Here is a 17604-nt window from a genome sequence, read left to right as displayed (position 1 = left end):
CTTCAGATCATCCAGGCTCCAGCCGTTGTGGCCATTTGGGGAGTGAACCAACAGATGGAAGACCTCTCTCTGTCTCTACCTCTCTCTCTAACTCTCTTTCAAATAAATAAATATTAAAACAATATTTATTTATTTCAAAAGCAGTGTTACAGAGAGAAGAGACGTCTTCCATCTACTGGTTTACTCCCCAGATGATTTGCAACAGCAATGTCTGGGACAGGCTGAAGCCAGGAGCTTCTTCTGGGGCTCCCACGTGGGTGCAGGGGCACACGCACTTGGGCCATCCTCTGCTGCTTTCCCAGGCATGCTACCAGGGAGTTGAATTGGAAGTGGAGCAGCCCATGTAGGATGTCAGCATTGCAGGTGGTGGCTTAACTCACTGTGCCCCAAAGACATCCCCAACTTCTTCACCTCTTTCAACATCTTTATGACATATTTTAACCAAGATTCAAAAGTGTTTCTTGGGCTTGGAGCCTGAGTGTACTTTGCGGTGTCTTCAAAAAGCTGAGCAGTAATTTCTAATGCTTATGACCTGCAACAGTGATTCCAGGTTTGGGACTTGTTTTTTAATTTAAAAATTGATTCAAGAGCAGAGCACTCCCATCTGCTGGCTGACTCCCCAAATGCCTGCAATGACTGGGGCTGGGCTAGGCCAAAATTGTAATTCAGGAACCCAGCCCAGGTCTCCTGTGTGGATGGCAGAGCCCTAACTATGTGAGCCATCACCACTGCCACATAGGGTCTGTTTTAGCAGGAAGCCAGAGTCCTGAGCAGCAGCTGGAATTTGAACCCAGGCATTCCACTGTGGGACTTGGGCATCTTAAACCGCTAGGCTAAATGCATATCCTGTATACCTAAGTACTTTAAAATTTCCTCTAGCTTTTGCTGCCTCCCAGGGTGTGTGTTATCAGTAAGTTGGAATCCAAGGCAGAAGTGGGACTGGAACCCAGATACTCTGATATGGGTATTAGCTAGCTAGCTAGATGTAAATTTTTTAAAGATTTATTTATTTGAAAGGCAGAGTTACAGGGAGTGAGAGGCAGAGCAAGAGAGAGAAAGAGAGCTTTCATCCACTGGTTTACTACTCAAATGGCTGCAATGGCCAGTGCTGTTGCAAGCCGAAGCCAGGAGCTCAGAGCTTCACCTGGGTGTCCCACGTGGATGCAGGAGCCCAAGGACTTGGTCCATTTTCTGCTGCTTTCTCCAGCACATTGGAAAAAAGTTAGATTGGAAGTAGAATAGTGCCCATATGGGATGCCAGAGCTGCAGGTGGCAATTTAACCCACTGTGCTGCAAAAGTGGCCCCAGGTAGCTAGATAGATATTAACCTATATGTATAAAGAGGGGCTGAAGAAAGTGGGAATTTTTAAATAAAGTGAATTTTTGTGCAATGGAACAAGGAAACAAACCTAGAAAGCAGACCAGCAAGTACACCTAAAGTCATTGCTCTTGTTCTATGACCCTGTTAGAAGGGGTCCAGCCCTCTCCTTGGAGTAACTAGGAGAATCCCCCATTCTACACCAAGGGGTTGTTAGGTCCAGGAACACTGCACTGATAACAGATCCTGAAAGCATTTCCAGGAACTCCACATCCAGAAGACTCCCTTTCCTCATACACAATTGCCCGTAAGACAGAAGGCGGGGAAGAGGAATGGGGAACCCATGCTCATGTCCATAAAAACTCCAGTCCAAAACGGACTGCGTGCTCAGTTCTTTACTGTGATGCCCACCTGGTCCATCAGGTCTATATCTCATCATTAAACTTTGCTTGCTTACCACTCTGTGTCTCATGCCTGAGATCTTTGTTGTGTGGAGACAAGAACTTGCCAGCAGACGATCTCTGGTGCCTGGTGTAGGTGTCCAAGTGATGTCTTTATCATCATGCTAAATGCTCACTCCAGTGACATACTACATACTATTTTTACTCCACTTATAATAGCAAAACAATTTTTTTTAAAAAAATTTACTTATTCATTTTGAAAGGGTTTGAGAGAGGGGCTGACACTGTGGCATAGTGGGCAAAGTCGCCATCTGCAGTGCAGACATCCCATATGGGTACAGGTTTGAGTCCTGGCTCTTCCACATCTGATTCAACTCTCTGCTATGGCCTGAAAAAGCAGCAGAGGATGGCCAAAGTGTTTGGGCCTTTGCACCCACATGGGAGACCTAGAAGAACCTCCTGACTTCTTGGCTTTGGATGAGCCCACCTCTGGCCATTGTGGCCATTTGGGGAGTGAACCAGTGGATGGAAGACCTCTCTCTCTGCCTGATTCTCTGTAACTCTGTCTTTCAAGTAAATAAATCTTAAAAAAATGTTAGGAGAGACAGAGAGATCTTCCATGTACTGACTCACTCCCCAGATGGCTGCAATGGCACCCACACTAGGCCAGACCGAAGCCAAGAGGTTCATCTGGGTCTCCCATGTGCGTGGAAGGGGCCAAAGCACTTGGGCCATCCTTTGCTGCTTTCCCAGGCTATTAGCAGGGAGCTGGATCAGAAGTGGAGCAGCTGGGACACAAACCTGCACCCATATATGATACAACATACAACATCACAGGTGGCAGCTATACCCATATGCCACAATGCTGGCCCCGATAGCAAAACAATTGGAAATAATTTGGTGTTTTTAACTGTAAAATGCAATGCTATGCAGCAATTGAAATTACATTTATGAGTGGCTTAAAATTATTGGGGAGGAGAATGTTTATTTAGTTGAACATAATTTCATTAAACTTTTACTCCAAAAAAAAAAAAAAGATTTAAGTTGATTAGAATTGTGGTGCTATGAAACAAAAAAGAAATATCCCAAAAGATACGGTAGAAATAGATGAATTTAGTGCATACTGTTGTTTGACAGCTCATTAGTAACATCCTCTCTCTTCCTTTTTCCGAACAGAAAAGGCAAAATGGTAACTATATTACTAATGTTCAAACTGCTCTCTATTTTGTTTGGATGTAAGTATATGAGACTTTTCAGATCTGCTAGAGACTAAAAAATTACATGGAAGAAAACTTAAAGTTGTAGGTTAAACATAACGGTCATTATAATCCAAAGGGAAAACCTAATGAAAGACTGAAACTTTTGTAGATTGTCTTCATAGCACTGCACTAGGTTTTAAGGTGTATAATTTGGGAGTACATATTTTTCTTTTATTCTTTTCTTTCTACTTACTTTTCTCATCTTCCCCTGGGATTCAGGGTCTATTTCTGCCCCTTCCTGCTGTGTTTGGTGTTCTGCAAGGCTGATCCCTTCTGCATACCCAGACCCCTTGCTGGTTTTTCAGCATCTTGGCAAGTCCAAGAGAGGACCACTGGTGCCAGGAGAGCCGGGAGAATTGGTCTGGGGAAAAATATTTGTGCTTCTCATGAATGCCCACCAGAGGGCATCCATTCTAGAAGTCTCAAAAATTAAATGGTTTAATTTGTGGCTATCCATTAGTCTCTTCCCCCTGCTCCCCAGTGCTTGCTCAATGGAGTCAAGAATGAAGTGGCTATAACGGCACGGATGGAGGCTACAGATGGGCTCCACAATACAGACTTCTGCTCACCAAAGCTCAACTGGCCATTGATGAATGTTCAACTTGCTGATGGCAGAGACATAATACTGAGCCGCTGATGTGGTGTCAGCCCCAGAGGGACCCAGGCATTTCTCTGCACGTCAGTTACCTACACTGCTCTGTAACAAACCGTTGGGATAAATTCTGGCATTTTTGAGCAAATGGCTTTGACAGCTTTGTTTGAGGATATTCGTGAAGCTGCTTAGGAGCAGATAGCAGATTTATTTACATTCCAGGATGACAAAGCTGGTACTGGAGACTTTTCTATGGGTTGGAGGGCAGATTTGTTTTCTCCCCAGTAATGAAGTCTATCTCCGGAGGGCAGGTTTACAGACAGTTTTGCTTTAGGACCGGGAAATTCCGAAGCTGCATCTTCTTCAACTGTTAGAAGTCTGTGGAGTACATGGCATTCACATTCATTGCTGCCATGGCGATTGAGCAGCAGGGAGGACTGATTCAAACATGACGTTCATGCTGCTTGCTATGCTGTGAATAATAAACTGCCTTGTTTGTTGGGGGCTTGTGTTCTTACTACATGAATTTAGAGAAGTGTGGCAAGTTGACTTAGCAGTTTAGGGACTACCTGGCCATAGGACAGCCCTCCTACCCTCAACTCAATGCCTTAGGATCACAGCATGTCTCAGCGGGCTCAGTGTAGTCAGTTAGTGGATAGATGTGTTTTTGGGGGCAACACTGTGGCATAGCAGATAAAGACGCCACCTGCAGTGCCAGCATCCCATATGGGCTCTGGTTCAAGTCCTGCTGCTCCTCTTTCCAATCCATCTCTCTGCTATGGCCTGGGAAAGCAGTAGCAGATAGTTCAGGTCTTTGGGCCCCTGCACCCACGTGGGAGACCTGGAAGAAGCTCCAGGCTCCTTGCTTCAATTGGCCCAGCTCTGTCTGTTGTGACTATTTGGAGAGTGAGCCAGTGGATGGAAGACCTCTCTCTGTCTCTCTGTCTCTTCCTCTCTGTAACTGCCTTTCAAATAAATAAACAATAAAACTCTTTAAAAAAAATTATGTGTTTGGGGAGCTAGTCTCAGCCCAGCTAAGTTAACCTGTTTGAATCCTATGTGGTTGCCCATCTAGCCATCTAAATTAGACTTGTTCTCATGGCAATGATAGCATTCCCAAATGAAGCCAAAGACCTGGGAAATTGGCATGTAGATGGACCTTGAGGTTTAGGTTCAACCTGGCACACTGTCACTTTTCCACAAGCTATTGGCTGGTCACAGGCCATCCAAAATTCAAAGTGTGGGGATATATATTCTGCTTGATATTGGAAGCATTAAAGTCACATTCCAAGGGGTCTGCATACACAAAGAAGGAGAATGGGGACCATTTTGATGATCCTTCCACCACACATTGGGTCCTTTTCATCATGGGATAAGTGAGCAGTAGTTTGTCATCATTGGAACAGATACATATTATAGATTCAGGTTTGGCTTACCTGCCTGCAATGGAAACCCTATTATTTATTCATGAATGCCTCATTTATTATTATGCTATTCCACACATTGCTTCTGATGAAGCATGCTACTTCCTGGTGAAAGAATTGTAGTGAAGCGGTGCCATGGCTCACTAGGTTAATCCTCCCCCTGAGGCGCTGGCACCCCGGGGTTCTAATCCCAGTCGGGGCGCCGGATTCTGTCCCGGTTGCTCCTCTTCCAGTCCAGCTCTCTGCTGTGGCCCGGGAAGGCAGTGGAGAATGGCCCAAGTGCTTGGGCCCTACACCCGCATGGGAGACCAGGAGGAAGCACCTGGCTCCTGGCTTCGGATCGGCCCAGCGCGCCGGCCGTAGCGGCCATTTTGGGGTTGAACTAACAGAAGGAAGACCTTTCTCTCTGTCTCTCTCTCTCTCACTGTCTAACTCTGCCTGTCAAAAAAAAAAAAAAAAAAAAAGTAGTGAAGACAATTGTTGAATCTTTTCAGGAACTCCAGTACTCAGATGTAGTTGCTATGATAAAACAATTTATTTTAAGATTTATTTATTTGAGAGGCAGAGTTACAGGGAGGGAGAGACAGAGAAGTCTTCCTTCTGCTGATTCACTCCCCAAACGGCCACTACAGCTGGAGCTGGGCTGGTCTGAAGCTAGGAGCATCTTCTGGGTCTCTCACAAGGGTATAGTGCCCCAGGCACTTAGGCCATCTTCTGCTGCTTTCCCAGGCCATAAGCAGAGAGCTGGATCGGAAGTGGAGTAACTGGGACACAAACTGGCACCCATATGGGATGCTGGCACTGCAGGCAGAGGCTTTAACCTACTATGCTACAGCACCTGCCCCGGTAAAGCAGTTTAAATAACCCTTTTTGCATACTCATTTATGGTGCTAGCTGACAGACAACATATTGTGAGACTGGGATTCTGTCTTACAGGTTTGTGATATATGAACATCTGAAATATACTATGGTTTCTCTCACAGCTTACATGAGTCTGGGAATTGAGGGGTGGAGGCAGGAGCAGTTCTTTATGCTTTTACAGTTAATAACTCATGTATGAATTCTTGGGTTCAGGTTTGGAGTGCTTAGTCTCCAAGGGAGGAAGAGTTCCACACAGAGCAGTCATTGTTCATTATAATGGAACATGTAATAAGATTACCATTGAAGCTCTCTTTGCTGAACTACGAGGGGGAGAAGGGGTTATTATACCCCTGGGTGATGCACCGCACATTCCGAGGGATATTGGGCTACGAGTATAAAACAAGGACAGGCAAGACTGAAGGTCAGGGGAGTCACTAGGGCACCTCATTGTTTTCTCATTTACAATGAAGGTCAAGAGAGAGTGGCATAAATTCTGCAGAAACAGTTTTATTTCCTTTTTTTTTTTTTTTAAAGGTAGAGCAACAGAGAGAGAGAGAGAATCTTCCACCCACGGATTCACTCCCCAAATGCCTGCAGCATCTGGGGCTGGGCCAGGACAAAGCCAGGATGTCGCTCCCCCATTCGTGGAGGAACGACACTAGACCCTGCGCTGTTCTTTTATCTGCTCGGCTCTTCCCGGGTTAGCTGCCGGTCCCTCTCTCGCGGAGGAACGACACTGTCCTGGGTTAGCTGCCGGCCCCTCCACCTCCGTGGAGGGGCGGCACCCCCTGCCGCTTTCCCCGCTTCTGCAGAGGAGCAGAACACCACCGGCCGGCTCTCTCGGGGGCTGCTCAGATGTTCCTCAGGTGTTCCTTCAGATGTTCCCGGTGCATGTTGTCTCTCTCCTCCTTTATAGTCCTCTTCCACCAATCCCAACTCTGCTACCCACACGCCGAGTACGCTGCTCTCCTCCAATTAGGAGCAGGTCCTACAGTTTATTGGTTGAACTGGAGGCAGCTGTGTAGAAGCTGTTTCCTCCTCTCCCAGTGCCATATTGTGGGAGAGCAGATGCATAGAATAAGTCTTAATTCCAGTAACTTAGTCTAGTCTCAGTTGCTCCCCACACCAGGAGCCAGAAACTCAGTCTAGGTCCTGTGGAGGGTAGCAGGGCTTCTATATGTGAGCTGTCATCTGCAGCCTCCCAGGGTGTGCATTAGCAGGAAATGGGTCAGAAGCTGAGGTGGGACTTGAACTCAGACACTCTGATACAGGATGCAGGCATTCCAAGTGACAGCCTAATTTGCTGTGCCATAATACCTGCCCCAGAGACTGTTTTTTTTTTTTTTTTTTACTTTCTCCCGAAGACAGTTTTTAAATTCAACATTAAAGCGTTTATGTTCTTATTCACATACCAATATGGCCCCAACCTCTCAACTTTTATTGCTTTTTCCTATTCCCAGTATACACTTTACGAACTAAATTTCTTTTTTTATTGCAACAAATTCCTTCATACAGCCATGTTTTTAATAATAATAATTATGATACTTTCTATCAGTTGTTAAGATGCACAATTTTTTAAAAGATTTATTTGAAAGTTAGAGTTACACAGAGAAGGAGAGAGAGGGAGAGAGAGGTCTTCCATCTGCTGGTTCACTCCCCAATTGGTTGCAATGGCCAGAGCTGCAACGATCTGAAGCCAGGAGCCAGGAGCTTCTCCCGGGTCTCCCACATAAATTCAGGGGCCCAAGGACTTGGGCCATCTTCTACTGCTTTCCCAGGCCATAGCAGAGAGCTAGATCGGAAGTGGAGCAGCCGGGACTCAAACTGGTGCCCATATGGGATGCTGGCACTGCAGGTGGCAGCTTTACCTGCTACATCACAGTGCCAGCCCCAAGATGCACAATTAACACCTCTGAAATCAGGATTGTGTCTTTTAAAAAATATTTATTTATTTATTTGAAAGAGTTACAGAGAGACGTGGAAACAGAGAGAGAGGTCCTCCATCCGCTGGTTCATTCCCCAGATGGCCACAATGGGCGAAGCTGTGCCGATCTGAAGCCAGGAGCCAGAAGCTTCCTCCTAGTCCCCGATGTGGGTGCAGGGGCCCACGGACCTGGGCCATCTTCCACTGCTATCCCAGGCCATAGCAGAGAGCTGGATCAGAAGAGGAGCAGCCGGGATTAGAACCAGCACCCATAATATGGGATGCTGATGCCTCAGGCCAGGGCGTTAACCCGCTGTGCCACAGTGCCGGCCCCAGGATGGTATCCTAAAATTGCTGCTGGCCAACTGCTTTTAGCAATTAATGTCAATTTTGGTACTACTTACATTGTTTTAAATTACCATTTTAAAAAAAGATTATAATCTGACATTGAGATGAAGTTTTTATGTGCACAGAAAAAGCTGGAAACACAGCAGTATGACATAAGATACAAATTTATGTCTAAGTAATGAGTAAGTTCAAAAGAGCTTTCAATAGGTATATATAACAAATCTAAGCAGTGAGAAACCATTTCAGCATGCTTAGTGTAATTCATAAAAATGCTTATTTTACAGTTACCAGAAGCTTAGATTTGATAGACTATCATGACCATGTTAACATAAGCTTAGGGGTCAGCATTGTGGCGCAGTGGGCCATGCTGCCACTTGCAATCCAAGCATCCCATGTAGGTGCTGGTTTAATTCCTGGTTGCTTCACTTCCAATCCAACTCCCTGCCAACACATGGGAAGGCAACAGAGGATGCCCAAGTGTTTGGGCCAGTACCACCCATGTAGGATGTCTGGATGAAGCTCCTGGCTTTGGCCTGACCTAGCCCTGGCTGTCATGGCCATCTTTGGGAGTGACCAAGAAGACGGAAGCGCTCTCTCTGTTAGCTTGGCCTTTCAAATACTTAAATAAATCTTAAAAAAAAAAAAAAACAAAACTAACAGAAGCTAGCACTTATTGAAGGCACTGTTTGGTAAGTGTTTTTTGTTTCCCTTGACACATTTGTATAACCTATAGTCTCTGTGGTCTAGGATTCCGTTCCTTCTTATGAAAAACTAATAAAGCTAGATTAAAAGTTTGCTCCCAGGGGCCATTGTTACTGCATTGTGGGTTAAGCTGTAGCTTGCAATGCTGGCATCCCTTATCATAGTGCAGGTTGGAGTCTCTGCTTCCACTCCATTATTCCTGCTAATGTGGCCATAAAGGCAGTAGAAGATGGATCAAGTACTTGGGCCCCTGCCTCTCATTTGAGAGATCCCAACAGAGTTCCTAGCTCCTGGCTGCAGCCTTGCCCAGCCTTTGCTGTTGCAGGCTTTTGGACAGTGAACCAGTGGATGGAAGATCTCTCTTTTCTCTGCTGCTCTTTCAAATAAGTAAGTCTTAAATTTTCTCTGCAAGGCTTCCTTGAGGCAATTAGTTCTGTTTGAACCACATTCCTGTTATGCAGCACACTTCAGTTGCTCTGTAAAAGATCAGCTTGGGAGGCTGGCGCTGTGGCGTAGTGGGTAAAGCTGCCGCCTGCAGTGTCGGCATCCCATACGGGTGTTGGGTTCAGTACCGGTTGCTCCACTTCCTTTCCAGCTCTCTGGTATGGCCTGGGAAAGCAGTGGAAGATGACCCAAATCCTCAGGCCCCTGCACCCGCATGGGAAACCCGGAAGAAGCTCCTGGCTCCTGGCTTTAGATTGGCGCAGCTCCAGCCATTGCGGCCAACTGGGGAGTGAACCAGCAGATGGAAGACCTCTTTCTTTCTCTGCCTGCCCTTCTTTCTCTGTGCAACTCTTTCAAATAAATAAATGAATTTAAAAAAAAAAATCAGCTTGGGTTCTGTCTTAGACTGTAAGGCCTTGAAAGTAGGCTATCTTTCCACATTTCTGAGTCCTCTCTAGCTACTACAGCCTCTTGCTTTTTCTAAGTATCCTGCATCACCTTTTTCTTCTTTTTTTTTCCCTGCATCAACTTTTAAACGAACAAAACAATGAAGAACTAAAGTTTCCTGTAGATTATAAAACTTGCCCACGGATTTATTAACGCTAAACGCAGGTGCTGACTTCACAGTCTATACAAGGGTCCCACATATTCATTCCATTGTCTGCCAGGTTAGGTATTACCAGCGCATTTGTCCTCGCGACCACTTACTCATTCAGTGCCACAGCCTAGTCTGTGCGTGGGGAAGCTTTTTGGATGACCCTTGGTCTTGACATTCTTTTTTACTGTGTTGTAGCTTTCAGAGTAATTGATTCCTTGAAGGATGAATAACTTTAGAAAAACTGGTGGGAGCAGGAAAAGGCATCCCATAGGCTTGTGTGGTGGCGCAGCCAGCTGTTCCAGCTGCTCTCTTATCCAGTTCCCTGCTAATGCACCTGGAAAGGCAGCAGATGGCGGCTCAAGTGTTTGGACCCCTGCTACCCAAGTGGGAGATCCGGATGGAGTTCAGTGTTTCTGGCTTCAGCATGGCCCAGACCCCCAGACCTGGATGTTGTGGAAACTTAGGGAGTGAATCAGTGGATGGGAGATCTCTGTTACTCCTTCAGGCTCTCTCTCTGACTTTCATTTACATAAAAACTTAGGGCGAAAAGAAAAGAAAGACAAGGCACCACAGGGCAGGGGAGGAATATCGCAAGCTTGAACAAAGGCAAGGCACAGAAATAGCAAACACTGGGAACAGCAACAGACGACGGGACTGGCGGCTTAGCCTCTTTCCCTTATTTCGTGACCCAAAACTCTTATGGGGCTCCAAGTTGTGTTTCCAGCCTCGGTCGCCCCGCCCCGTTCCTTTGACTTGTATTTTCTTCCACCGCTTTGCTCTGCGCCAGTCTCTCCGTCACTCGGAGACCACCAGCGGGCCTCCGAAAGGGCTGATTGGCTCAGCCTCCTTTTCAGTCCCGCCTCCTTCGGCCTGAGGCCCCGCCCCCTGCGCGCTACGCTCTCGGTTTTTTCGTTCTTCCGGCGCAGGCGTCATCAGCGGCCCAGTCTGGCGCTACAGCTGTCGAGCAGCAGGAAGCGGCCTCTCTTTCCTCAGATCCCGCTGCCTTGTGGGATCGCGGCGGGTTCCTCTCGTCCAGAAGGGTTTCCGGGTTTCTCCAGCCCCGCATCTGTCGCTGAGTACGGAAGCTGAAAGGGTCCGCGGGCAGCATGGCGGCGCACCTCAAAAAGCGGGTGTATGAGGAGTTCACTAAAGTTGTTCAGGTAAGTCCTGGCAGGAAGGGTCCCGGTAGCCGTCGAGGGTGGGGAAGCCATCCGGGCCTCAGGCAATCTGCCCGAAGAGGCGCCAGGAGTCTGTGTGGAGTGCCGACGACTTGATAGGCTGAGACTGCACGGTAGTGGGCGTGTTAGTTTGCAGTCGCTGTTGTTATCAGCATGTGTAACCTGACATGTTTCTTAGAAGAAACAAATCATGCTTTACAGTTTACAGAACTCTCCTGTTATTTCTTTCCCACACAGCCTAGCTAGATGGGGTTACGTTAGCATCCTCGGTGGACATTGCGGCTAACGGACGGGTGCAAAGCCGCTTCCACAGAAGCGCCCAGGGGAAAGTTGGGCTGTAAGCAAAGCTCTAAGGGGCTGGAAAAGGGGTCTGTAGAGTTCCTCACGGTCGGATAAGAGCAGGCGAGGGTGACAGGCATCGTCTTCACTGGGAGGGAGCTGTTACCTGGGAAGGAGGGCAGTGCCCTCGTCCCTTTGGAGTTCTCAGTGACGCTCCATGGGTCTCCACACGGATATCGCTAAAGTAGAGGCTGGTGCCGAGGCATCCTTGTGTCCTACTTCTCCAGTCACCCGAGGATTTTGTTAGACTATACATGCTATTAAGTCAATCATTTGGGGGAGTGAGGCAGGACTTTGCATTTCTGACAAGCCCCCAACTCGTGCGGGAGGATCAGCAGCATCCTTAGGGCTTTAGGTTTGTAGACTAGCAAAGTGTAGACCATCCAGCAGGAAGTTGATCCCTCTATTTTTTTTTTTTTTTTAAGATTTTATTTATTTATTTGAGAGGTAGAGTTACAGTCAGAGGGAAAGACAGAGAGAAAGGTCTTCTGTCTCTGGTTCATTCCGCAAATGGCAGCATGTGGCTAGAGCTAGGCTGATCTGAAGCCAGGAGTCAGGAGCTTCTTGCCAGTCTCCCACACACCTGCCGGGGCCCAAGGACTTGGGCCATCCTCTGTTGCTTTCCCAGGCCACAGCAGAGAGCTGGATCGGAAGAGGGGTAGCCAGAACATGAACCGGTGCCCATAGGGGATGCCAACGCACAGGCATAGGCTTAGACTACTACACCACATCACCCGTCCCACAGTGACCACACTAATTCAATTCTTTTCTAAGATTTTTATTTGAGAGGTAGAGTTACAGACAGTGAGAGGGAAAGACAGAGATCTGCTGGTTCACTCTGCAAATGGCCGCAATCGCCGGATCTGGGCCTATTTGGAGCTAGGAGCCAGGAGCTTCTTCTGGTGCAGGTGCCCAAGCACTTGGGCCATCTTCTACTGCTTTCTCAGGCCGTAGCAAAGAGCTGAATTGGAAGAGGAACAGCAGGGACTAGAACCGGCGCACTGCAGGCAGAGGATTAATCTGTGCCACAGTACTGCCCCATCCATACTTCTAATAAAGGCAGAGTAGTTGAGGTAAAGATAGTTAACTGGAATGAGGGTAAAATTTTTTTCTTCAGTGTAAATTACAGTTTCCATCAGTTTTAATTTTCTGATAAAGCTAGATGAAACTCATGGATGCCTCGGCCATCTCAGTATATTTCTAGAATTGTTATTTTTTTTTTTTTAAGATTTATTTTATTTATTTGAAAGTCAGTTAGAGAGAGGAAGAGAAAGAAGTAAGAGATGTTTCAGCCACTGGTTCACTTCCCAGATGGCCACAATGGCTGGAACTACGTTAAGCTGAAGCCAGGAACCAAGAGCTTCCTTTGGGTCTCCCCCATGGGTGTCAGGGACCCAAGCACTTGGATCATCTTCTGTTGCTTTCCAAGGCACATTAGCCAAGAGCTGGATCAGAATTGGAGCAACCAGGACTCAAACTGGCACTCACATGGGATCCCAGCATCACAGGAGGTGGCTTATTTAACCTGCTACCGCGTGGTGCTGGCATTTATTTTCTAATAAAGAATTAAGTAGATCATTAATGTGACCCCTTAACCCCAAAGCTGCAACAATCCTCAGAGAAAGAAGCTGAGACTTGGAGAAATTCAGTGACTAAACTTGTAGGAGCTAGGGAAAGACGGAATTATGACTCATGGCCTTGTCTTCAATGGAGTGCTTTCTTTCCAGTCTACATTACTGCTTTTTCCTAAGGTTAATTCTGTTAGCTAAGTGGATGATTTGTTATAAGGGAAAATTATTTCCATCAAGGAGGCAAAATTAAATTTGCAGGCTCTTTGTTTTCACTTGATTTTCATGTTTTATCTCTACATCCCCTTACAGCAACAACAGGAGGAAATTGCGACTAAGAAACTCCGACTGACAAAACCCAGTAAATCCGCAGCACTCCACATAGACCTGTGTAAGGCCACCTCCCCTGCAGATGCTTTGCAGTACCTCCTGCAGTTTGCCAGGAAGCCTGTTGAGGCAGAAAGTGTGGAGGGAGTGGTCAGGATTCTCTTGGAACATTATTACAAGGTAAGAAGATCTCGTGGACCTGTTGGGAGTGTGTGTATGAGTTGTGTTGTGTCTGCACAATGCCTTAATACTGAAAATAAGTAAGAAATAAGTAAGCTTTTACTGAGTGTTTTCTCTGTGCTGGTACTGAATTCAGAGATTAAAAAAAAAAAAGCAGCATGTTCTGTCCTCATGTTCTGTCCTCAGAAGCTTACTAAATGGAGACAGACATGTAAACAATAAGGTGTGTCGTGTCAATGAAGGTATCGTCAGTGTAATATTGTACAGAGTGCAGTGGGAGCACAGAGGAGGAGTAAACATCATCTACAACCCTTCTGTTACTGTGATGTCTCCGGAATGTAGTCCCTTCTTCATCCTGCTATTCCTATCCTAATTCAAGGTCCCCATATGTAACTGAAATAACCCTCATTTTTTCTTTTTAAAACGTTATGTATTTAATTATTTTCATTTTATTTGAAAGGCTGAGAGAGAAAGAAGAGAGACAGAGATCTTCCATCCTTTGGTTCTTTCCCCAAATACCTGCCGTGGCTGGTCCACACCTAAGTCAGGAGCCCAGAGCTCTGCGTGGGGAGAGGCACCCAAGTACTTGAGCTGTCATCTGCTGCCTCCCAGGGTGAGCATTAGCAGAATGCTGGATAGGAAGTGGAGAAGCCAGGGCTTGAACCAGGCACTTCTGTATGGGATGTGGGCTTCCCAAGCAGTGATTTTGCTTTATCACATACCCTCTTTTTTTCTTTGAGTGGCAGAGAGGCAGAGGCAGATCACACACATACACACACACACACACACTCACATACTCACACAGTCACACACACTCGGGGCTCCCATCTCACATGCCCACAGCAGCCCCTGCATGGGTCTGATGCCAGAAGCCACCAACCCAACCTAGGTCTTCCATGTAGGTGGCAAGGATCCAACCCCCTTCAGCAGTCACTGCTGCCTCCCAGGGTCCATACCAGCAGGAACTGGAGTCAGGAGCTAGAGGTGAGCATTGAACCCAGGCACTCTGATATGGGATATTGACATTTCACCTGGCATCCTAACCTCTAGGTGGAATGGCAGGCCCTGGTCTTTTTTTTTTGTTTGTTTAGTTTATTTGAAAGGCAAAGTGACAGAGAAGGAAAGAGAGAAGAGAGCTTCTATCCGCTGATTAACTCAAAACGGCTGCAATAGTTGGGGCTGATCCAGGTTGAATCCAGAAGCCCAGAGCTCCATCTGGGTCTCCCATGTGGTGGGCAGGAGCCTGAGCACTGGAATACTGGAACCATCTTCTGTTGTCTTCCCAGACAAATTATCAGGGAGCTACGTCAGAAGCAAAGCTAGGTGGGACTCAGCTGGCACTCCAGTACAGGATGTTGGCATTATAGGCTGCAACTTAGTTTGCTGTGCTACAGTACTGTCCTCCCTCCCCCCGCCCCCGTCTTTTATTAAACTTTAGAACAATTTCCATTATTTTGGTGATGTTGATCTGATGAAGAAACTAGGTTACTTGTTTATAAAACGTCTTGTTTTCTGGATATGTTACAACCTTTGGAGCTTAACATTATTCTACTTCATGTGTTTGTTATGGATGGAAGTTAGATCTGGAGACTTTGTTAGATTTAGTATAAGCATAATTTTTGGGAATTTTAAATATTTTATAGCAGATGATTTCTACTTCATATGCACCTTTCAGGATGCATGCTATATGTTTAAAATTTTTTTTTAAAGATTTGTGTTATTTATTTGAAAGGCAGAATGACAGAGAGGGACAGAGAAAGAAAGAGATCTTCCATCCACTGGACCAAAGTGGCCCAATATGGCCTCAACACCCAGGGTGGGACCAGGCTGAAGCCAGGAGCCTGTAACTCAAACTGAGTGTCCCATGGGAGTCACAGGGGCCCAAGTTCTTTGGCCATCCTCTGCTGCTTTCCCAGGTACACTGGCAAGGAGCTGGAAGCAGAGCAGCAGGGACTCAAGACAGCATTCCAACATGGATTGCTGGCTTTGTAGGTTGTGGCTTAACCTGCTGTGCCACAATGCTGGTTCCTTTTGGAAAAAAAAAAATTGTGAACATTTTTTTAGATGGCTATTTGTTTATATACATTTACTTGAAAAGCAGATTGACAGAAAAAGAGAGAGATCTTCAATCCACTTCCCAAATGACCTAGATACTCAGGGCTGGGCCTGGCCAAAGCCAGGAGCCTGAAACTCTAACCAGGTCTTCCATATGGGTAACAGGGGCCCAAGCCTTTGAGCCATCATCCACTGCCTCCCAAGATGTATAAGCAGGAAGTTAGATCAGAAATGGAGTAGCTAGAACTTGAAGTGGCCCTCCAACCTGAGATGAGGGTGTTCCAAGAGGTGACTCAGTCTGCTGCACCACAATACCTCCTTCTGCATGCAAAACCTTGATTTCTCATTTTGCAAGAGCTTCGCACTTTTCCCCTTAAGTCCCTCTAAACTGTTTAAAGCACTTATTCCCTTTACCTTTTATGTATGACATATGCTTGACAGAGAAAGTCCTGTCCTTTACATATATAATGCTTGAGTTTATACAGAATGCTTGCAGTTTTCCAAAAACCTGTGTGTTCAGAAATCATTGTCTTTTCTCATGCTATTTTCTTTTCCTAGAAGGCTTCTTCCGGCTACCCTGTGATCTGGTTAGCCATTTTCTCTGCTAAGCATATTCCTTCCTTAGAGTCTGTCCGTTTATGTTTTCTTCTGCCTAGAACACTCCTCAGGTATTCCCGTGTTTGTGTCTCACATGTCATTCAAATCTTTGTTCCAACGTCACCGCTTCATTGAGGCCTTCCTTTACTGCTGTGGTTTTTTACTGGAATGACCTAACCCACCCCAGTACGTCCTAACTCCTTGCCTTGATTTTGTTTTCTAGTACTTCTAATTGCCTATATAATTTGTTATAGTCCTGTTCTGTTTCCCTGTAGTAGAACAAAAGCTTTTTTCGGTGGTATAGTGAGCTAATCTTCCACCTGCGGTACTGTCATCCCTTGTGGGTGCCAGTTCGTGTCCTGGCTGCTCTTTTTCTGATCTAGGTCTCTGCTAATGGCTTGGGAAAGCAGTGAAAGATGGCCCAAGTGCTTGGGCCCCTGCATCTGCGTGGGAGACCAGAAAGAAGCTCCTGGCTCCTGACTTTGGATGGCCAAGCCCCAGCCTTTGCAGCCATTTGGGGAGTGAACCAGTAGATGGAAGACCTTTCTCTGGCTAAGAATGCCTGGGATAGTTGGGTCATATGGTAGATTTATTTTTAGTTTCAAGGAACTTTCATACTGTTCTCCATAATGGCTATATAAATATGCATTCCCACCAACAGAGTACAAGGGTTTCCTTCTTTCCACATCCTTGCCAGTGTTTGTTTTTCTTTTTCTTCTTTTTTTTTTTAATCATAGATATTCTAACTGGAGTGAGTTGATATCTCACTTCAGTTTTGATTTATATGGGATGCTGGCACTGCAGGTGATGGCTTTACCCATTACGCCACAACACTGGCCCCCAAAAGCTTATTTCAAGCAGGGAGTTTTGATTTTTTGTATTGCCTTAATGGGGAGGGTATTTAGCTTAACCGTTAAGACATGGTTAAGAATGCCTGTGTCCTGTATCTGATTACCTGTGTTTGGTTCCTCATGCTAGCTCCTGACTCTAGCTTCTTGCTAACGCAGACCCTGGGAAGCAGTGATAGTGGCTCAAGTATTTGGGTTCCTGCCACCCACTTGCTCATCTGTCTCCTGTATTTGCTGTGAACTGGAAGTTAGATCTAAAGACCTTGTTAGACTTAGGGAGATCTGGGAAAGCAGTGGATAATGGTCCAAGTACTTGGATACCTGCCACCAACATGGGAGACCCAGATGTAGTTGTGTACTCCTGGCTTCAGCCTGGCCCAGCCCTGGCTGTGGTGGTCATTTGAGTACTGAACCAGGAGAGAGAATCTCTTTCTCTGTGCCTCTCACTCTGCCATTCAAATAATTAAAAAAAAATTTTTAAAGATTTATTTTAAAGGCAGAATGAGAGAGAGAGAGAAAGAAAGAAACTGCCACCCATTGGATTACTCCACAAATGGGTGCAATGGCCAGGGCTGGGCCAGGAGCGAGGAACTTCATCTGGGCCTCCCAACATGGACGCAGGGGCCCCAGGACTTCATTCA

The 17604-nt window shown here is 46.2% G+C and overlaps 1 protein-coding gene across 2 annotated transcripts in view; it reads left to right on the top strand.

Moving 5' to 3' along the window:
- The first annotated feature begins 10797 nt into the window (after nucleotides 1-10797).
- The window catches only part of INTS4 (integrator complex subunit 4), a 106217-nt gene continuing 99410 nt past the window's right edge, over nucleotides 10798-17604 (top strand). For both annotated transcript variants that reach the window (XR_011389552.1, XM_002708672.5), the window contains exons 1-2: nucleotides 10798-11031; nucleotides 13269-13463. Coding sequence is in view for 1 of the 2 variants with exons in the window: in XM_002708672.5 (XP_002708718.1) it covers nucleotides 10978-11031; nucleotides 13269-13463 (249 nt within the window). In the remaining variant the exon portion in view is untranslated. The remainder of the gene's footprint in view (nucleotides 11032-13268; nucleotides 13464-17604) is intronic.

The sequence above is a fragment of the Oryctolagus cuniculus genome, chromosome 1 (assembly GCF_964237555.1).
Source record: "Oryctolagus cuniculus chromosome 1, mOryCun1.1, whole genome shotgun sequence".
NCBI classification, from domain to species: domain Eukaryota; kingdom Metazoa; phylum Chordata; class Mammalia; order Lagomorpha; family Leporidae; genus Oryctolagus; species Oryctolagus cuniculus.
This window is presented reverse-complemented; position numbering and strand designations above follow the sequence as displayed.